The sequence below is a fragment of the Blennius ocellaris genome, assembly GCF_963422515.1.
Source record: "Blennius ocellaris genome assembly, chromosome: 14".
In the NCBI taxonomy this organism is placed as follows: domain Eukaryota; kingdom Metazoa; phylum Chordata; class Actinopteri; order Blenniiformes; family Blenniidae; genus Blennius; species Blennius ocellaris.
Window position 1 is genome coordinate 1,728,953 of NC_137663.1, and position 22,777 is coordinate 1,751,729.

General features: G+C 41.7%; 1 protein-coding gene across 1 annotated transcript in view; it reads left to right on the top strand.

The window, feature by feature from the left end:
* doc2b (double C2-like domains, beta) overlaps positions 1-22,777 on the top strand; it is a gene marked incomplete at both ends in the record, with an annotated part of 238,265 nt that overhangs the window by 200,547 nt on the left and 14,941 nt on the right. Inside the window, 3 exons of the mRNA XM_080508313.1 lie at positions 3,829-3,955; positions 17,794-17,951; positions 22,098-22,179. Coding sequence (XP_080364439.1) covers positions 3,829-3,955; positions 17,794-17,951; positions 22,098-22,179 — 367 coding nt within the window. The remainder of the gene's footprint in view (positions 1-3,828; positions 3,956-17,793; positions 17,952-22,097; positions 22,180-22,777) is intronic.

Genomic DNA, 22,777 nt, shown 5'->3' on the forward strand with positions numbered 1-22,777 from the left:
GAGTCCCACACAAACAAAGAGTCACATTCAACCTTTTGTTGCATGTCACCGGTCTTTCACCCCCGAGGCTTATCTAAGCTATTTATGACAAGCCAGGCCAAGCTAAGTTTGGTCAGTTTTAACAATATTTAAGGTAAACTACTGACACCACTTTTAGATATGTTCAATAAAACCTTTGAAAAAAGACTGCCTTCCAGAGTACTTTAATCAAGCTCTAATTATTCTTCTACCAAAGCCTGGGAAATAGATGCGATAATCTAAGACCAATTAGTCTCCTTAATTCTGATTTTAAGATTATTTGTAAATTATTAGCAAAACAACTTCAAAAAATTCTTCCTGACATAATAAATAAAGATCAGAATGCCTGTATAAGTGACAAGGCTATGGTAATGTAAGACGGGTCTTAAATATTCTAAACTATAAAAAAGAGGAAAAGGATTGTGCTTTCCTATCTTTAGATGTGGAAAAGGCTTTCGATAGTGTTGAATGGCCCTATCTTTTTAAAGTATTGGATAGATTTGGCAGAGGAAGTAAGTTTATAAAATGGGTAAAAATTATTTATAATAATCCAACATAAGAAATTCAAACAAACAGACATTTTTCGAAACCAATTAAAATTAAAAGAGGTTGCCACTGTTGGGACCATTATGTCCTCATATGGATCACTATTTATGTTTTGGTTGGCTATCGATAATGATTAATAATTATCAAAGATAGTTATTAATAATGTTATTGAAATTTAATCTGATCTGTATCAGATACCTCAGCGCACCACCTGTCTTAACAGGAAATGATTGCAAATTCAGTTCTATCAGTCTCATAAGATATACTAAACAGTTAATCAGGAATTTGAATTAATAGTTAAATTAATTACAATTACCAGAATTAACAGTAAAGCTTGAAGGATTTTGGAGTTCTTGACACAGAAGAGGTCGACATTTCATTCACCTTTGTGCACATTAATAAAACAGCAAGTATGATTCCAAACATTATATTTATTAACAATGAAAACAAATAAAACACAGATTCTAACTACCTATATACAGTGTGTGTGTGTAGGTGCATGTGTGTGTGTGGAGAGAGAAAGAGAGAGAGAGTTGGAGGGAGTGTGTGTGTGAGACGTGTGATGGAACTACAAAACAAGATGGCGGATCGCAAGAAACTACATTCCAAATGGAGGTTATCAGAGAACAGGAAGTCTGTCCTGGGTCTCCACCATGTGCTGATAGCTATAGAACAATAGAAGCTAGCCACAGCATCTGCTTCTGTGTGTCTCTGCTAAAGGACCATTTCTAGAATGAGTTGATGTGACTGCGATTTGTCTTGTAAAACGTCAGGAGTCGTCAGATGGTGTTCGGTTACTGTGTGATGTTGTCTTTGATGTGATATGTGTAGGATTGCGAGTTAACAAGTTAGTAAAGCAGATTAGCATGCAGACCCTGTGTCTGTGGCAGAGCTAACGTTGGTTTACAAGTTGATAACGGTGCCTAATATCATTATCAACAGAACGCGATCACTGTAACAGAATCAACACATCTTCATGAAAGTTAAACAGTTCTATCATAGCATCAGGTTTAACTAATCTCAGGTAATGCCCAGTTGTTACCACTTCCTTGAAGGAGTTCAGTTGTCGTGCTGGAGGGAAGCCGGTGTCTTCTCCTGTAGTTAGCACCTCCTGCTAACTGTGGTTGCTGGTTCTGCAGGCCGAGGAGAAGAAGATGAAGTTGACGATTCAGGAGTCCTTCTTACAGCTCCTGGTTGTTCCCTTTGTTCAGACTGAGGAGCTGGTCGCTCAGGTCTGTGATGGTTTTCCTGCTTGTTCAGGAAAAACACAACGAAGTTCTGTGAGGGTCCCTGGTCCCGTCCTGGAGGAACCGGTTGGTTTCCCTGGAGAGCAGACTCTGGGTGCTGCTCTCTGGATCAGGGGGTGGTCTGACCCTCGTGGTGGGTCAGCAGATGAGTTGAGGAGTGGAGGCCTCTGGTTGCCGGCCTCTCGTGTTAGCTGTGTGCTAACGCTGGATGAGCTGCTCTGCAGCAACCCACCTCCTGGGAGTTTGCTTTGCAAGAGTCTCTTGCAAGAGAGAGAGAATGGAGGCTGGCTGAAAGCCTTTTGTCCACGTGTGACTTCAGAGGTGTCAAAGCCTGAGAGCTTCAACCAATTAGTGACTGGCTGATTGCATGGGGGAAGAGTCTTGTGAGCAGAAAGGGGGGGAGGAAGGTCCTGCAGAAGGCCCTCCACCCCCACTGGGTGTGATGGTCAATCACATTCCTGGGTCAGAATTCATGTCATGACTGCGTCTCATGACAAATGAATATTGTCTCTAACCAAAAATGAACAAACTTTCTGTGGTCCTGCAGATCCCAACACCACCATGGATGTTCTCTTTCTTCTTCTTTGGCTATCACCATAGGTCCCACTGAACATAAGATCTCCTTGTTTTCTGATGATATAATTTTTTTTCTGTCAAAACTCACCTCTTCAATACCGGTAGTGCTGGAAGCAACCAAGTTATTTCACACACACACACACACACACACACACACACACACACACACACACACACACACACACACACACACACACACACACACACACACACACACACACACACACACACACACACACACACACACAACCAAGCTGTAGTTAGCATCTGTGTTTTATTTGTTTTCATTGTAAATAAATATAATTTGTGGAATCATACTTGCTGTTTTATCAATTTGCACAAAGGTGAATGAAATATCGACTTTTTCTGTGTGAAGAACTCCAAAATCCTCCAAGCTTAACTGTTAATTGTGGTAATTGTAATCAATTTAACTATTAATGTAAATTTGTCATTCACTGTTTAGTATATCTTATGAGACTGATATAACTGAATTGGCTATCATTTCCTGTTAAGACAGGTGGAGCTCTGAGGTATCTGATACAGATCAGATTCAATTTTCAATAACATAATTAATAACTATCTTCGATAATTATTAATCATTATCGATAGCCAAACACAACATAAATGGTACCTCGTTATCCTTATAAGAAAATTAATCCCTACAACACTATAATATTAGATTGGACTTCATTCGTCCCACAAATTCAGTTGTTACAGCGGCAAAAACATGAGGAAAGAGTAGACGATGCAAAATACACTATACAGAAAAAGACAAACACTCTACTATTAAACATTTTAACAATACACAACATTTCAACAATATACCATAAACATATGCCTAAGTTTTGTACAAATTAAATAAGTGCAAACATATTTACATCCGCAGGTATGGAAGTTAAGGCACTGGATGTACTTTCTCAGTAATTATTTAATGGTATCACTGTACTATACTGAACTGTGGTGTGTTTTAATATATTGTGCTTTGGTTTTGAAAAAAGTATCTATTGTTGAGTTTTCTTGGATTTTTCTTGTAATTTCTTGATGAATCCTCATTCCTCTGTTTTGCTGAACAGGTGAGAACAGACTCATCAAACCAAACATCCCAAACCCAATCCAGTCCACACTGGATTTCATATTAGCTTCTTTCAGGCCAGAAAGTCTGATGACGAGCCCTGGTCTGGAGGTTTAGAGCACTGCTCTGGAGGTTTATAGTGCTGGTCTGGAGGTTGAGAGCGCTGGTTTGGAGGTTTATAGCACTGCTCTGGAGGTTTAGAGTGCTGGTCTGGAGGTTGAGAGCGCTGGTCTGGACAAGCTGCAGAGATGATTGAACCAGTGTGAGTGAACTTAACAGGCTGTGGCTGGAAAATTACTTTGCAGTTTCAGGCCTCCACAACAAAAGCCTTTAGTTTGTTCTCGCCTCACTTCTTGTCTGTCCTCGCAGGATTTCAGTGTGTGATGAAGACAAATTCCGCCACAACGAGTTCATCGGGGAGACAAGGATTCCTCTGAAGAAGCTCAAACCCAATCAAGTGAAAAACTTCAACAACTGCCTGGAGAAGCAGCTACCTGTGAGTCTGCTGCGCACACGCACACGCACACGCACACACATGCTGTCAATCTGTACACCATAACGCGCACATACGTCTGTATAGAAGCCATTAAACTGATAGTTTTCTTTGCTCACGATGTTGGTCACCAACAGTTTTCATATTTTTTTAACACATTTTTTTAAATATTGTCCTTTTAAAAAAATAAATAAAAAACTAATTGTTAAAAACTAAATTGTTAAATTTGTCAGATTTAAAGAGACAGACAGAAATGTGGAAGTTATCAAATTGTCACTTCTGGTTAAATAAACTGGTATATTTGCGCAGACATTTCATTAAACTGAACCATGCAGATCATTTAACAGACAGGATTGATGCTTCAGGCTCCACCGTCTGTCAGGTGGAGACAGGATGAAGCCCTCTGGATCCACTGGCTCACTTTAAATCTCATGACGGATGGCAGCGTTGGGTCCGTGGCTCAGGAGTGGGCTGCAGAAGTGGATTATGTGTTTTGAGAGCAGGGGAGTGGACTGTAGTGCCATTGAACTGCGATTGATTATCCTCTGAAAACAGCCCACACATTTTAAAGACAGGCAGTGTATTTCTGGATCTTCCATTGGGAGACCAGAGCAGTGACTCTTCCTGTTCCTTTGTTATCCATGTGGGAGTGAGGAAAAGCTCCCAAAAATACGGGAACATGCCAGCTTCAGCCAACGTTAACCTTATTCTTATTTTAATTTATATCTGCAGCAACTTCACTGTGGGTTTGTAAGACAGATGCAGAAATTTCCCAGTGCTTTCACATGAGAGTGGGCGTGTCCAGCAGGGTTTGTCTTCATCAAGGCCGTTCACACCACAACATTTAGAGTAGAAACGTAAAAAACATTTCTAATGTTTTGAGTTCTTCCTCCTTTGGTTCTCTGTGAATGTTTGCAGTGTGATGAGGAAAAAAGAGATATGTGCCAGTGTTACAGTGAGTGTTGGCAGTAGATGTTGTTTTCATTTTGTCCAGAACAGAAATGGTGCGATTACATGACGAGTCCAGCTGCGTTTGACCGCTGCCGTGACGAAATGTGAAAAACCGTTCAGGAAATTATAGATGAAGCGGGATCAGACGGCGTGCTGGACGGGGGGGGGGGGGGGGGGGGGGGTCTTCATTAGGGACAGAGCCCGAAAGGCCAGGACTCGGGATGAGCGACTACACCACTGTCTGTATCTGTATCTGTTCAACCATCTAAATGATCTGTATCTGTATCTGTACTCGGAGTGGTTGAGGCCTAATCTGAAAGTGGGCGTTTTTTTAAGTGAAACTGGGTGGGGCTTAAATTGGTTCATTATTTTAAGTCTGAAATTGATATGGATTGATCATCCATCCATCCATCCATTGGCTACCGCTTTATCCGGGGCCGGGTCGCGGAGGCAGCAGTCCAAGCAGAGTTGCCCAGACTTCCCTCGCCCCAGACACTTCCTCCAGCTCCTCCGGTGGCACCCCAAGGCGTTCCCAGGCCAGCCGAGAGACATAGTCTCTCCAGCGTGTCCTGGGTCTGCCCCGAGGCCTCCTACCGGAGGGACATGCCCAGAACACCTCCCTCGGGAGGCGTCCGGGGGGCATCCGAAATAGATGCCCGAGCCACCTCAGCTGGCTCCTCTCGATGTGGAGGAGCAGCGGCTCTACTCCGAGCTCCTCCCTGGTGACTGAGCTCCTCACCCTATCTCTAAGGGTGCGCCCAGCCACCCTACGGAGGAAGCTCATTTCAGCCGCTTGTATCCGGGATCTCGTTCTTTCGGTCATGACCCATAGTTCATGACCATAGGTGAGGGTAGGAACGAAGATCGACCGGTAAATCGAGAGCTTCGCTTTTTGGCTCAGCTCCTTCTTCACCACGACGGACCGATACAACGTCCGCATAACTGCAGACGCTGCACCGATCCGCCTGTCGATCTCACGCTCCATCTTTCCCCCACTCGTGAACAAGACCCCAAGATACTTAAACTCCTCCACTTGGGACAAGGGCACTCCACCGACCTGGAGGGGGCAAGCCACCTTTTTCTGGTCGAGAACCATGGCCTCGGATTTAGAGGTGCTGATCCTCATCCCAGCTGCTTCACACTCGGCTGCGAACCGTGTCAGTGCACGCTGAAGGTCCAGGCTTGATGGGGCCAACAGAACCACATCATCCGCAAATAGCAGAGATGAGATTCTGTGGTCCCCAAGCCGGACCCCCTCCGGCCCCCGGCTGTGCCTAGAAATTCTGTCCATATATATGATGAACAGAACCGGTGATAAAGGACACCCCTGCCGGAGGCCAACGTGCACAGGGAACAGGTCCGACTTACTGCCGGCAATGCGAACCAGACTCCTGGTCCGGGAATACAAGGACCGAACAGCCCTCAACAAGGGACCCCGGACTCCGTACTCCCGGAGCACCCCCCACAGGACATCTCGGGGGACGCGGTCGAACGCCTTCTCCAGATCCACAAAACACATGTGGACTGGTTGGGCGAACTCCCACGAACCCTCAAGCACCTGGTGGAGGGTATAGAGCTGGTCCAGTGTTCCACGACCAGGACGAAAACCGCATTGTTCCTCTTGGATCCGAGGTTCGACTAACGGCCGGACCCTCCTCTCCAGTACCCTGGAATAGACTTTCCCGGGGAGGCTGAGGAGTGTGATCCCTGTGCTCCCCAAAACCCAGATGAAAAGTAAAATTGTTGGGAGCTCCAGGTGGCTGTAGATGTGTGTGGACACACTGTGGGGCCGACGCTGGAATGCTTCGGCCTCTGTCTGTCTGTACGGAGTCTTTCTACAGATTCAGATCCGAGTAACGTCGGGTGTTGTAAGCAGTGAAATATCTCCAAAATGTTGTTTTCAGTGTACGGTTAAATCCTTCAAACACGGAGGCCTTTAGATTGGTGGCTGTGGAGAAATGTGTGATACTGTGTTTCTTGTAGAGAAGTTCACTCCTTCAGTAGAGTGTACCATGTTTGGGGAGGGGTAGACTAATTGACACATATCCGCGAACCACTCCCCCCTGCAGCTCAGTGGCCTGGGCCAGCTCCACTTGAGCGAGTGTTGTTTTAACCAGGGACAGGGTGACATAAACCCCTGGTGACCAATCTGCTCTGCATACGTGGGAATGCTCAGGCCTCTGTCTGTCTGTACGGCTTGTCTTCAGTCAGTTCCACTTTTTGTAGCTCTGCCTCGTAGAACGAACCGTCGCTAAGTTCTCTGTCATAATCTTTGACATTGTATACGGCGGGAGTACGGAGCGACGCATTCTGACATGGTAAATACTTCGTCCGTAAAACTCTGCTCGGATTTCTTTATCTAATGTTCCTCTCACTCTGGATATTCTGGCGAGGTTGCCCTCCTTAAATCTAAACTTTCTTTTCCGACCATTACGAGCTGTCGGTACACCATACAGATTCCGACAAAGTTGGCGTGTTTTTCAGACGTCACCTCCGTGAGGGTCATCTTTATGCCTCGGTGAAAATGTTGTTGTAACTTCTAACCAAGCCTTGCAAAACTTCGAGGTAATGCCTGGTGTTGTGAGCCCCGAAATATCTCCACATCCTCGTTTTACCGTACTGTTAAATCTTTCAACCATTGAGGCCTTTAGATCGTTGGCTGTGGAGAAATGTGTGATGCCGTGTTTCTTCATCAGAATCTCAAATTTATTGTTAAAAATTCCTTCCCCCCGACATCATTTTGTAGTTTTTCTGCTTTCTGGCTATCGCAAAAGATAGCCAGAAAGCATCTTGTTTTGAGTCTGTCTACACCCCATAGCTGCCAGGATTTGGAGTTGTAATATTGCTGTTTCACAGACTTATCTTCAACAGTTACAAGGTTTAACTGGTCTTCTGTGGGCGAAAGAAGTACTTTATTTAATTTCATCTAAAATCCTAAGTTTAGGCTGTAAGCTGTCGTTGTTGCTTTTTGATGTTAAAGTTAAATCTAACATTAAACCCCGTATTCAGAGAATCAAACAATAAAAAAAAAAAAAACCTACTACCCCTGAATTAAACATTTAAACTAAACCTTCCACTAGAAGCCTGCATCTGTTCACTTACATACGCGGAGGTTGTATTTAAGAGTTAAATGTAAGTTCTTCAAAGTAACCGTTCAAAGGTCGACTATAACCTCTAACTGTTTAAGACCATGTATACAGAGAATTAAACAATAGACTGTTTAAAAACATCGCCTAATACAGCTATTAAACATTTGAAACCATCCTTAATACAGCTATTAAACATTTAAATTAGACTTTACATTAAATGTCCACATCTGTTCAGTTAGAAAGTAGTATTTAAGAGTTAAATTTAAACTCTTTAAAGTAACCTTTGGACAGTAAAAACAAAACAAAACAAAAAACTCTTTGAAATTGTCTTCAGAGCCTTATAAACTAATTTAGGAATGTAACGTACCTGTTAAGTTCTTCAAAATAACCGTTCTATGGTCGGCATAGACGTCTGCTTAAGGCCCTGTATCCAGTGAATTAAACATTAAACATTCAAACGTTTCTCAGCTATGTTATCTTCAACAGTTACGAGCTTTAACTAGCCTTATGTGTGAGTGAGAAGTATTTTATTTAATTTCTTCTAAATCCTAAGTCGAGGCTGTTAAGCTGTCATTGTTGTTAGAATGAAATCTAACATTAAATCCTGTATTCAGAGAATTAAACAGTTAAAAACCCCTCCTCCTACTACTACTACTACTACCCGTGAATTGAACATTTAAACTAAACCTTACATTAAAAGCCCGCGTATGTTCACTTAGGAAACTGAGTTTAAGAGTTAAATTTAAATTCTTCAAAGTAACCTTTAAACAGTAAAACTCTCCAGCACGCCTGCTCTTTTCTGTAAAGTATCCGTTCAGCGGTCGGCTCAGACACCTGTTTAAGGCTCTGTATACTGTGAATTAAACGTTAAAACGTTTCTCAACCATGTTGTCTTCAACAGTTACAAGGATTAACTAACCTTATGTGTGAGAGAGAAGTATTTATTTAATTTCATCTAAAATCCTAAGACTAGCATGTAAGCTGCAATTGTTGTTGTTGTTGTTGTTGGTGTTGTCATTTGACGTTAGATCGAAATCTAACATTAAATCCTGTAATCAGAGAATTAAACAGTTACAAACCTCACCGTCTACTATTATCTCTGTTAGTACTACTACACTCTGTGAATTAAACATTTAAACTAAACCCCAATTAAAAGGTTGTGTATTCTTCAATTCTTCAAAGTAATCTTAAAACAGGATTTGGTGCTGCTGATGTTATTGTCTGAGAGGTCTCATCACTATAACTCTATTCCTAGCAAAATGTGTCCTGGCCGGTTTATGCAGAGTATAGGCGTCTTGACCTGTTAAAAATTCTTTCACATCTCCTAACTTCACTTTTCTACCCATCTTGTTTTGAACGGCTCTATGGAGTCTATCAAGATCCCCGTAGCTGCCGGGATTTGCGACATCGTAATATAGTTGTTTCATAGACCGTTTCTCTGCCATGTTAACTTTACCAGTTACAGGGATTAACTAACATTATCTGCGTGAGAAAAGCACTTTATCTAAATTCTGTCTAAAATCCTAAGTCTAAAACTGTAAACAGGATTTGGTGTCGCTGATGTAAACAAACCAGCTGTACCCCCTCCCGAAGCTCTGGGCCGGTCTGTCTGCAGTAACGGTCGTAAACGAAGGAGGGTGACGAATCTTCAGACACTTTGCACAAAGACAGAATGCTTTAAGACTATGTCTCCCGAGAATTAAACATTAAACTGTTTTTAAATACCCCTATCCCTCGTATTAAACATTTAAATTAACCCCCTAACACAGCCTTTAACTAATAAAACCTTCAGGATTAAACGTTATAACCTTAATTCTGTTTAAACCCTCTTTATTCAGAGCATGATCTTCCCACGACCCTAAACAAATGTTTCTTCAGAACAACAACAACACTGACTACACCTGTTGCAAACACCTGTTGCAAACACCTGTTGTAAACAGTCATAAAAAAGTCATAAAACTATAAAAGAACATCTTTATGATTTCCTCCCCCCTCAGAAAGGGGGATTTCCGGCTCTACTTCAAAGGTTTATGGGGGCAATCAATCAATCTGACATATAGCACCTTGCTACTTCTCTCTGAGGGGATTGTACACTTTTCTTTATTTCGTTTTATCTGATTGGCTAAGAGTTTGCTGGATTTATTGCCATGTTCAAAGTTCTCCCAGCGTAATCTCTGTAGTTGAAATTGTGTTTTGTGTTCAATTATTTCATTCAACTCCATTTTTAATCTCTTTAACTCCGTTAATAAGCGGTCGTCATTGGAAGCAGCGTGAGCTGTCTCTATGGTCTTGATTTTATCTTCAAATTTTTTTTCCTTTATTTTTTCCTTTTTGGTTTTGTATGAGAAGTAAGAAATAATTTTGCCTCTCATGACAGCTTTAGCTGTCTCCCAGAGGACACCGGGAGAGACACCAGGCAGATCGTTTGTGTCTAAAAAGAGTGTCCATTGTTTTTTAAAGAATGTGAGGAAGTCTAGATCCTTGAGCAGTGAAGTGTTAAATCTCCATTGTCTAATAGGAGGGGTGATTGTTCTATTAGTGACGTCATAGTGACAGGTCATGGTCACTGGTAGTGATGTCATAGTGACAGGTCATGGTCACTGGTAGTGACGTCATAGTGACAGGTCATGGTCACTGGTAGTGACGTCATAGTGACAGGTCGTGGTCACTGGTAGTGACGTCATAGTGACAGGTCATGGTCACTGATAGTGATGTCATAGTGACAGGTCATGGTCACTGATAGTGATGGGGTGAATCTGTGTGTCCGAAGTGTCTTTGATCACTGATTTACTCACCAGAAAGTAATCTAAGCATGAATAGGATTGGTGCACTGCTGAGTACAAGGTGAACTCTTTAAGAGTAGGATGAGAGGTGCGCCAGGCGTCACAAAGACCATAGTCACTCATGTACTGCTGGATTACATCTGGGGGTTCCCAGTGTCTGGTGTTTGCTGCTTTACTAACTCTGTCCATTGTGGATTGAGGGCGATGTTGAGGTCTCCTCCAACTATAAGTGTTTTGTCAGAGTGTTGAGAGGCTGGTGAAGAAGTTGTGATAGAAGGAGGTCATCAACATTTGGGCCATAGATGTTTGCGATACACATCTCTATGTTCTGAAGAGAGATATGAATAATTCTAAATCTTCCTTTTGGGTCTGTGATTGTGTCTTTAAAAGAGAATTGTATTTTATTGCGGATTAATATAGCTAGCCTCTCTGCTTGGAGTTATAACCAACTGAGAATGTGAGGGAATTGTGGTGAGGGAATTGTGGTGAAATCAATTTGTGATATCCTGTGGAAGGTGTGTGTGTCTCTTGTAAGAAGACAATATCTGCTTGTAGTTTATTTAAGTGTTCGAAAATTTTTTATCTTTTTGTTTGTTTTTCCCATTCCACGCACATTCCAGGTGACAAACCTGAACATGTTTCTAGCCACACTCATCTTCTTGGCGGGTTTTCTAATGCTGTGTGTGTGTGTGTATGTGTGTTCATGTTTTCAAGATTCCTAATTCTGACTTATTATTTAAACATGGGAGTGTGTGTCTGCTGATATATGAGTGTGTGATATCATGACAGTTGGATTGTGGTGTCGTGGTATTAATGAGGTGAAAACAGTGCAAAAGCGTTACTATTAAAACAAGGGAAAGGGTATAGAAATATAAAGTTGGAAACCAAAACCCAAAAAAAGACAATCCCAAACTCATAGGTGACGTAAGGATATATGTGTGTGTGTGTGTGTGTATATATATATATATATATACACACACACACATACATAAATACATGTATATATACATACAAATATCCCAGCGCTTACAGTGCAAGTTCAGGATGATTAACACCATAATAATAATGTGTATAATTATGTATATTAATGATGTAATACTAATTAGTTTTACCTTATTTAATCAATCATGATGTTTACGGATGTTGCTGTTAATTACTTACCTGGGCCTGAGTAAACCTGTGATGTGTGTGTGCGGCTGTGGTTGTATATTTATGAGAGAATTGCTTTTTATTGCTGATTAATATAGCTACGCCTGTGTGTGTGTATGTGTGTGCGTGCGTGTGTGTAGCTGTGTGTGTGTGTGTGCCTATGTGTGTGTGCGCGTGTCTGTGTGTATCTGTGAGTGCATGTGTGTGAGCATCTGTGTGTGCCTGTGTGTCTGTGTGTACGTGCATGCGCATGTTTTTAAGGTTCCTAATTCTGACTGGTTATTTAACATGGGAGTGTGTGTCTGCCGATATAGGAGTGTGTGATCTCATGACAGTTGGATTGTGGTGTCGTGGTCTTAGTGTGGCTGAAACAGTGGAAAAGTGTTACTATTAAAACCAGGGAGGGGGTGTAGAAATAGAAAGTAGGAGGCCAAAACCCAAAGAAAGACAATCCCAAACTCATAGGTGACGTTAGTGGTGACGTGAGGAGTGCTTGCTTTTTTTTTTGTTTTGAAAGTCATGTAAATATATATTCTTATATATATACATACATATACCCACATATATACACATAAAAATATCCCAGCATTTATAATGTGAGTTCAAATGATTAATACTATAAAAACATTGGACCTTAGTAAACCTGTGACCTGTGTTTGTGTGTGTGTGTGTGTGTGTGTTAGAGGGGATGTTACTTATTTATGAGGACCATCAGTAGAGCCAGAATATTCCATATTCAATTTATACAAACACAGCCTAGAAAAAAAAACTGCTTTGAACAAAAAGTATAATGAAGGAGGTTTTGAGTTTCTTTATCAACTCTATGCATCTTCTTAAGAAAATGCTGAATCACTTTTCCATTACATAATGTAGAAGAGGATGTAATCAAATTTTGAACAATTCAATTCATAAAAACAGCCTCTGATCTCCAGGCTCAGATGGAATAACTACAAGCATTTCTGAAAATAAATTAAACGTTGCTATTTGAGGCAATAATGTCTTACTGGTAAGGAATTATTGACAATGAAATGAGGCAGAATTATTTCAGACATCCTGAATAAGCTTTCATTCTATTTGTCATGTTTCCTTACCTTCAGTGTCTCATCTAACCCCACTCTTCTTTATTCTAAATACTGCAGTACATTTACTCTTCTTTATTCTAAATACTGCATTACATTTACATTTCACATCACTAGACCTGTTATTTTATATGCCAGTTTGTTGCTGAGCCATGTAGCAAAGGTTTATTCTGTATACACTTGCGTACATGATTGACGAAGTCGTCCAACTCTCTCTGAACCTATTTCAGCAAGACATTGCAGCTGTAACCACAGCTGAAGAGTTCAGCTACTAAACTGATCTGCCTACTTCATTCATGCAGTGACAATGTGTGGTGCATTAAGCAAAACAAACTGCAAGAATGGAGAGTAACTGTAGTTACTTCTGCAGGAAAGGAGTAAATGTCCATGACAAACCTTCAAAAAGTACCTCTGAAAACTTTAAAAGAGTAAAACCATCCATGAATCATGTCATTGTTCTTTATTTTATACACAAGCACAGGTAACTTTGATAGAGAAAACTCATATGAGCAAGTGTGAAAAGGAAAAAATTCCCTCTAAAAGGAAGAAACCTTTGGAGAAACCAGAGTTAGAGGTGGCGTCTTTTCTGCTGACCTGTTGAGGTGAGAGGACAGGAGAGAGGACAGACAGATAGATAGATAAGAGAGAGATCCACTCTGAAAGCTCTGCCTCTATTCTACTTTTAGAAAACCTAGGAACCTCCAGTAAACCAGCACTCTGAGAACCAAATGTAAAGGTAAAGATTCCAATAGATAAGACGGTAATGAGCAGCAGCAGTGCAGCTACACTCTACTATCAGGTGAAAACAGGAAGTTATAAGATTACTACACATCACCAGATGTGTTCAGACTCTCTTGTTCATCATGCCCGGTTGGTTTGCCTGTGAGAGTGTTAGAACTTTCTCACACTGGCTATGATGATCTCTGCCTCAAGCCTTGTGTGACCTGAGCGCATCAGGATGTTGATGATGATCTGAAAAACACTAACAAGGTGCATGTACATAGGTTTCAAAAGACAAAATATCGACCACTCGACTTCTATGATGTCCTCCATTCGATTGATCGTCTTACTTCTGGAAGTACAACATCAAAAACATAACTGATGAGTCTCTGGTCCCTCTTCTTGATTCCTGTGACCTCCTCCATCTCTTTCAGTAGCTCCAACATCTGCTGCAATACAGAGGAATAAAAGTAAACAAATCAAGCTTATGTTAAGTAAAAACGCTCAAACTTGATTGAAGAGATTTTTTATTACCTGCTGGTCACTGAAAGGCAACATCTTCATGATGACGTGCTGCTGGAGGGCAGGTGATGCAGACGACATCTTCCAGAGGTTCATTCTGTCTGAACGACCCTCCAGTCCATGAGGTCATCATGTGGCTCTGAAGCCAAAGAGAGAAGAGAGAATATATATTAGCACAAGAGAATAGAATCACTAACGGCACAGTTTGTTTCACTCACCTTGAGCTACTCTCTGCAAAACACAGTGAGGATCCTCCTCCTCCTTCAACCGCCTCAATGATCCTGCAGATAAAAATATGTTGTGGAAACCAATGAAAAGAAAAGTTAGACTTTGATTAAAGTCAAAACTGTCTGAGAATTATTGTTTCTGTGATTTAAACAATATTAATCACCAACTGTAGACAAGATGCAGAATCAGTTGATATTTTACTTTGACAATGTGATCATCAAACTACTGTTGATGATTAAAACCATTTATGAAAGTAGTGACCATCAACACAAAGAGTGCAGAATAAATATCTCAGCCAAGTGGTTCAGTCATTTCTGCCATACGACACACATCTATTGAATAACTGTACAAACTATATTTGTAGTACCTTGTGCTCTCATTCGTGGTCTTACATCCACAGCTGGATGTCTCATCCAGATGTTTGTGGGATTTTAAGGCACAACCAACATGCAGCCAGCCTTTGCAAAGTTTGCGCTGAATCCATTCCAGCATTTCTGTATCTGGATTAAAAAATCCTGCAAAACAAGAGATGTAATAACATGATTTTTGTTTAATTTCATTTAAAATAGAAGATTGCCTCTGAAAAATCATCATCATTTATATTTGTTATAACTTTCTGTTCAATTTACTGTGTTGAGTTCACTGCAGTGTTTACATTATTTATCTTTTATATACTTATATATAAGTACTTCTCTTAACTTGTTATATTCATAGCCTGTATATATGCTACGTCAATTATTTCTATTTTTAGTGTGTGGAATTCTTTTGTGTGAGAAATGCAATTTCAGTTCTCTATATCTGTGGCAGACAGACATAAACATTTAACTTTATTGACAAACATCTAAATGATTCATTGGATTATGTTATACATTTGATTTAAAATTTCTCTCATAACCTTTAATAATTTTCTCATGTGAATGCACTGATAAAAAGTTTCATCCCAGATAGATGCTTCCCATTTAGACGCCTGTTTATAATAAATTAATTATTAGTCACATTTTAGTGACCGATGATGAATAGTAATGTAATTTTACACACAAAGATACATAGTGACACAAAGTGAATATATATATATATATATATATATATATATATATATATATATATATATATGTATATCATTTTTTTATTCAATTTTTTTTATTACATAATTCCCTACGTTTTCAGTCCTATACGTCACTTCCTGGATGACGCTTATGTGAACGTCACTTCCTGTGCGTCATTTTGCATCATTTCCGGTCACGCTTCCACCTCGCACGATTTCAAGATGGCGGCGACCTGTAAATAAGTATCATGGCGCCCGCAACACCGCCATCTTGGATTTCCCCACTGACATCTCTTGTGCAGTTTGGTCATTTTCACATCTATAACTTTGTGCTTTTCTCACAGAAAGAGATGCAAAATGTCAAAATCCAAAACTTCAGGAGTTGGCTGATTGTGTAACTTTAGGCGTTGTTTACGCGACACCAATTTCAAGTGAAAATGCTAAATTGCTGTTGCATATTGGGTGTTCATTACCATGATAACATTGCTCAGAGCCACTGAAGATGTTACAGTTTGAAAATGCTTGGGCTCCATCAACGTGTTGATGGGTGAAAATTACAGTTTCTGGAAACTCTCTTTGCTGTTCCGATTACCAAATCCTCATTCCAACATGAGGCCATATGACGGCAGCAGTGACGTTTCCAACATTGCAAGTGGTCATATCTGTTTAGGTGCAAATGCAGAGCAGAACTGAGCCTCGAGTTGAACACAGAAGGGAGATGAATGTAGGACTGAACCTGATATGACAGCCAATGCAGTTATGAACTTATAATTGACTGATTCAGATAATCAGGCATCTCATTAGTGATGTGCCACCAGAACACTCAAAGAAAACACAGCCTCCTCATTGTAGCCACGTGTCTATGATCACCATCCTTTATGGTTTCATGGCTGAGAAAAAGTTCAACTTTTCTCCAACACTCACATTTGATCAGGTTTCCTCTCCTGTGGTATGAATGTGTGAGGCTTGGCGTCCTCTGTAGACCGAGACTAGTGGCCATAGGACTGAGTTTATCCAGCGTGACTAAAGCGTGAAAGAGATGGAGGGTTTCATATGAGGCTTGCTATTCAGGCTTCCACTTTCTGGTTCAAACCCTTAGACACACACACACACACACACACACACACACACACACACACACACACACACACACACACACACACACACACACACACACACACACACACACACACGCACACACACACACGCACACACACAAACACACACGATGGATGGATGATAGATAGATAGATAGATGGATGGATGGATGGATGGATGGATGGTTGGTAGGTTGGTTGGTTGGTTGAATGGATGGATGGTTGGTTGAACGGTTTGTTGGTTGGTTGGTTGGTTGGTTGGTTGGTTGGCTGGTTGGTTGGCTGACTGGCTGGCTGGTTGGTTGTTTATTGGATGGTTGGTTGGTTGGTTGGCTGACTGGCTGGCTGGTTGGTTGTTTATTGGATGGTTGGTTGGTTGATCTGAACAGGTGTTTGAATTGACTCGATGTTTTTCAGCTTGATTAGAGTTCAGTTGAGTGGCTGAGTAGCTGGTTGGTTGGTTGGCTGGCTTGTTGGCTCGCTGGTTGATTGGTTGGTTGGCTGGTTGGTTGGCTGGTTGGATGGTTGGTTGGCTGGCTGGCTGGCTGGCTGGCTGGCTGGTTGGTTGGCTGGTTGGTTGGCTGGTTGGTTGGTTTGGTTGGTTCGCTGGCTGGCTGGCTGATCTGAACAGGTGTTTGAATTGACTCGATGTTTTTCAGCTTGATTAGAGTTCAGTTGAGTGGCTGAGTAGCTGGTTGGTTGGTTGGCTGGCTTGTTGGCTCGCTGGTTGATTGGTTGGTTGGCTGGTTGGTTGGCTGGTTGGATGGTTGGTTGGCTGGCTGGCTGGCTGGCTGGCTGGCTGGTTGGTTGGCTGGTTGGTTGGCTGGTTGGTTGGTTTGGTTGGTTCGCTGGCTGGCTGGCTGATCTGAACAGGTGTTTGAATTGACTCGTAACGCTGTTCAGTTGGAGCTCATCAGTGAAAAAAATGCAGGTTCTGTTTTTCTTCTCTCTACCAACATGCCAAATTAATTCTGATGAGGCGATTACCTCCTCATCGACATTAGAGAGAGCATCAATCAGCCAATCAGGGTCTTGCTGATTATTAAAATGCACATCTGTCAAAGGAAGTGCTGCTGTTGCTGCTGTTTACTTCTTTCGCTCAGAACTCAGGTTACAATTTGGTGTCTGATGCAGTTTTCAATGAAGGGAAGGTGATTAATGTCTTTTCTTCTCTGCAGGTCAATAAAACAGAAGACAAATCTCTGGAGGAACGTGGGCGCATCATGATTTCTCTGAAGTACAACACGCAGAAGTCTTGCCTCATGGTGGGAATCATACGCTGTGCTCACCTCGCCGCCATGGACGCCAACGGCTTCTCTGACCCCTATGTCAAAACGTCAGTATGCAAACACCTGCAGACCTCCTTGCCTGGTTCCTCATCTGCTCAGAGATTAATCCAGATTAACATCAAGATCATTCTAGCCTCAGTAGTTATCTGCTTTGCCGTCTTTTTCAACATGAACTTCGACTTATAGTATCTGTGGTATGCTGTATTATATTAATTAATTTACCACATTCCTCTTTAGTTTACTGAAAATCATCATGAGAAAATCCACTGAAGTAACTGTAATAGGTCACCAATTTTCATTTCCACACTGGACGTTTAATTTGTCCAAATAAGGAAAAAAACACGTACAAGACAACACTAGGAACCGAGGAAAATAGGAACATTTAATACACAGATTGAAACAAACTGAAGCTCACCACAAAGACAAAACCAAAACTTTGTGTGGATTCTGGAGCCACAGTCCTGGATCAGCCCACAGTTTAAATAGCTGTTAGAATTAGCATTAAGCTGAGCTCTCTTGAGTAAATAACTGTGTTACTATTTCACCAAACTCCTATTCACTGAAATGAGACCACTTTTAATTTTCCCGTAAGAACTCAGTCCTCCTCACGGCCACATGAACATGTTGATGTAGCATTAGCATATTCAGAGGCTCTAACATGTTAGCCAATTTTAATGAGCACAACATAAAAAAAGTCTGTCTGAGGCTCCATTTACACGACGTTTCAAGTAAAAATGTATCACTTTTGCATTTTCACTTGAAATCGTTGCTCTGTAACCGGGGACGTGGTTGTTCAACCTGCTGCTGCCTGATGCTTGAAGCACACCAGGCCAATCACAGAGCTATTGAGATGAGAGGAGAAGAAAGAGAACGTACACACCATCAGATCAACAAAGCGTCCGTCACGTCTGTCACCCGAACAGACAGCACTTTAAAATCCAACGTATATTTGTTTTGTTCAACGGGGAAACACTATGTAGAAACGAGTGGCCGTCCTCCTTGATGGCTCCTTAGTCCATGACAGCAGCACATCATGGAGCTGGGAACTACGGGGACTTTGTATTTCCACTATGACTATTAGTTTTCTTCATGACGTGGGCTGAGTCCCAGCCGCACTGCTGAAATCAGTGTCTGCATCCTCGCTGAGATGGTGTTGGATTGTTTCCGCCTGGGGGGGGCAGGCCCATTACATTACTACAACAATTAGGTTTGCTGCAATAACATCATCAACAACAATTTGGACTCCTTCCTGCTGCCCCCCGGGGGAAGGTTGGTGAGTTGTAACCCACTTAGCTTCGATTAGTCCTTTTGTTACCTTGGGTGAATCGAAGTGAAAGTGGGTCCAGTGAAACAGATGGAGCACTGTAACAGCAGTGGAAGATCTGGCTGTGGAAACAAGTTATACCACCTAAAACTGTCTCTTTACTCAACACTTTGATTCTGTTACTGCTGGCCAGCGACAGAATCAACCAAAAGACTGCCAAGAAGCAACGAAGCTGAGCATTGTGTCCATAACTCATGCTATTTCCCTCAGGATCTCTGCAGTGCAACGACATCAACCAATGCCTCCCATGTGTGTATCTAGAGTGGCCAGACCCCATAGGGAGGTCCCAGAAATAATAATATTAATGCATGGGTTTTATATAGCGCTGTTCAGGACACTCAAAGCACTTTACATTGCATTATTCATTTGCTCCATACACGATGGTGGTAAACTACGTATGTAGCCACAACTGCCCTGGTTCAGGCTGGCAGAAGCAAGGCTGGGTTAGAAACTTTCTATCAGTGCACATTTTTGTAGAATCCTACAGGCATGAAATCAAAAATAAATCCATATTTCAGAGTCATAAAAGGGATAAACGTTACTTATTATGATGAAGTTGGAGATCAGAGCCTTTAGCATAATTACAAATGCAGAGCGGCAACAAAGGTCAAACCTTCACACAAACACATGCTGCTGAGCATCCACAAACACCCAGAGAATCTGTTTTCACCAATGACTCACCGCCAGCTCCCAATATATAAACAGATTATTATGAAAAAACATCAGTGGAGCTTCGCTCAGGTCACACAGCTCACAGTTTCTCTCTCAGGTCCCGTTTGTTTCAGGTGAAAACTAATAACTTTTGTGTTTTCATTTGAGAGTAGTTTTGCATTTACACTACATTTTTCAAATGACAGAAAACACTGCAAATTATGTAGTTTTCATGTTGCGCCACTAGTTGATGCTGTTGTCTGTTTTTGTAATGAAACTTCACACACACACATACAGCAGAGAACAACGGGCTCTAAACATTACCAGTGGGAGAACACGGACATTCTAGTGGACAGAACACCAAGTTGGATTGTTGTTATGGTGACTGTCAAAAATAAAACGACCAAAGTCCCAGGAGAAAGTGGACTGGGAGTCATGACACCATGGAGGAAACATTGTTCTGATTGGTCAGCTACCGAGCGTGTGCAGAACCACTCGTTACCATGACCATAGTGACCAGCACCTGGACCCGGACTTTGTGGGAAATTAAAAAAATGTTCCCTCCGTTTCCATGGAGATTTAGTCGGAGTATTTCCAAAAAGGGCTACCTTTGGAGCTGAATCCCTGGAGTTGTGCACAAAGACACCGAAAGCACAATCAGAGTTTTGCGCTTTCACTTAGAGTCATTGTCATGTAAACCGAGCCTCAAACTCTGCTGTTATCAGAAGAGGCTTGTACATAATGTATTTATCCAACCAACTACTATAACTCTTCATAGGATGCATCCAAACAGCACAACTTTAACTTTCAGACTCATCAAATAGACAGTTGACAAAAATGTATTGAATTTATTTGTTTCAGTTTTTGCACACGTTTTATGGAAGTGTATTTTGATCCCAAAGGAAGCCTGTGAAAGAAGCTTCTGAAAGGAAGAACAGGTGAATGAAGTTGTAAAAGGTCACAACATAAAGAGTTTTAATCAGCTGCACTGTCACAATGAATGAAAAGTGTCCCGGTTATTATAAAATGAACAGTTTCGAACCACGAGGAAGTGAAAAATCACTCAGCAGCTTCTGATTTGCTTAGAATTTGCTGACTTTAGTGAGTGGATGTCTGGCAGTACTACAGCGCCCCCCGGAGGCCAGAACTATGCAACACCCAACAGAGAGAGCGAGAGAGAGAGAGAATCAATGTATAGCTGTCAGGGTTGGTGGTGCTAGATTCAAGCGCCGACAAGACCGGGATGGGTAATAGAAAATAAAGTTTATTTGAGTCTCTCCAACGGAGCGGCAATTTTTAGTGAGGGATCGTAGGAGCGGCGGCGGGCTTCACGGAGACAGGATCTTCCCAGCAGGACAGAGCGGCGCACACCGGGACTGCACGGAGAAGGAACACAGGTTAGAATACAGAGTAGCTTCCCTGCATGAAGCGAACAAACTCATAACAAGAGACTCGAGGGGCCGATTCGAGGTACCGCAGGGTAAACGTGACAATCTGGCGATGAGAGCCTGGGATCCCGGTCCTTAAATACTGGCTTCCCTCATTCACTTCAGGTGTGCGTCCTGCTCCATCCGCTCTGCCTACGCTCACACACGCCCACACACACACAAAAACAAAAACACAGCAGGAGACCTCCAGGGAAATGCTGCATTGTGATTAATATATACACATTTTCCTCAGTTGAAACTGAAACTTTGAAAGTAGCTGAGTTTTTTGTTTTGTGTTCTTTGTTCAAACCAGATTCTTATACAAGGGGACAGAACCCCCAAATCTGAGGTTTATATTGTCATCAACAGAGGAGGCTAATATCATAAGCCACCTCTGTTAAATTTAGCCGCTCGCCACTAACAGGACTCGTATAAACGTTGAACCATGTCATTTACAAGTGAGCCTGTATTTCATTTTAACTCTCGGAATGTTTGTAGACGGCTCCATGGTGGTTTTTAGTTTTATTTTACATGTGCGCAAAGGACTGCTATGCGATCGCCATGATTGACAGTTCCTGCGTCCAATTAACACGTGCCTAACATCCATACCAGTCCAAATCTCACATGCACTCTCGCCAGATTTGATTTAAAGACAATTTAAGAGAGACTGCATACGTGAGGATACCAGCTGATGACTCCTTTAATGCTCCTGCATCCTGAAAATGTAAAAGGCAAGTATTTTGTCATTTTTGTGCTTCCTGCTGCACTGAATTCTTTTTTTCTCTCTGCAGATACCTGAAGCCTGACGAGAACAAAAAGTCAAAGCACAAGACTGCTGTGAAAAAGAAGACACTCAATCCCGAGTTCAATGAGGTATAAATCCTCTGCTTTGTGTGTTTGTGCCTCTCAGTGTTTATCTGAAGGTTTCAGCTGCGTCTGCCACCCGGAGGAAGTACCTGAACAGACCCGACCTGGGAGGACACCGTCACTGTTGAATCTCTGTTTCTTCATCCTGAGCTGTGTGTGGATGAAGAGGTCTTCAGTCATCTTCCTCTTCATCCGCACACAGCTCAGGATGAAGAAACAGAGATTTCCACCAAATATTCAGTTCATGAGCAAATCCAACAAAACTTTTTTTTTTTCTTCACCCACTGGTGATGGACCAATGTCCAGCAGTGGAAAGTAACTAAGGATTTGTGTTTCAGGTATTGTCGTTGTACTTGAGTAAATGTAAATACAAATATCTGCACTTTCACCATGCTTAAGTTTTTCAAATTGATTGGCTGGCTGGTTGTCTCCACTATCTCTATGTCAATGGAGCTGGAGTGTTTCCAGAAAGTTCCACATAGGGAACATTTCCTAAAAGCTGCATTTTCAGTGACTCAAGCCACTGTTGTTGTGTAAACAGACGTCCAAAACGCTGCAAAAGTTTAGTCTCCACTTGTTGCTGTGTGAACGTCTCTTGTCCCAA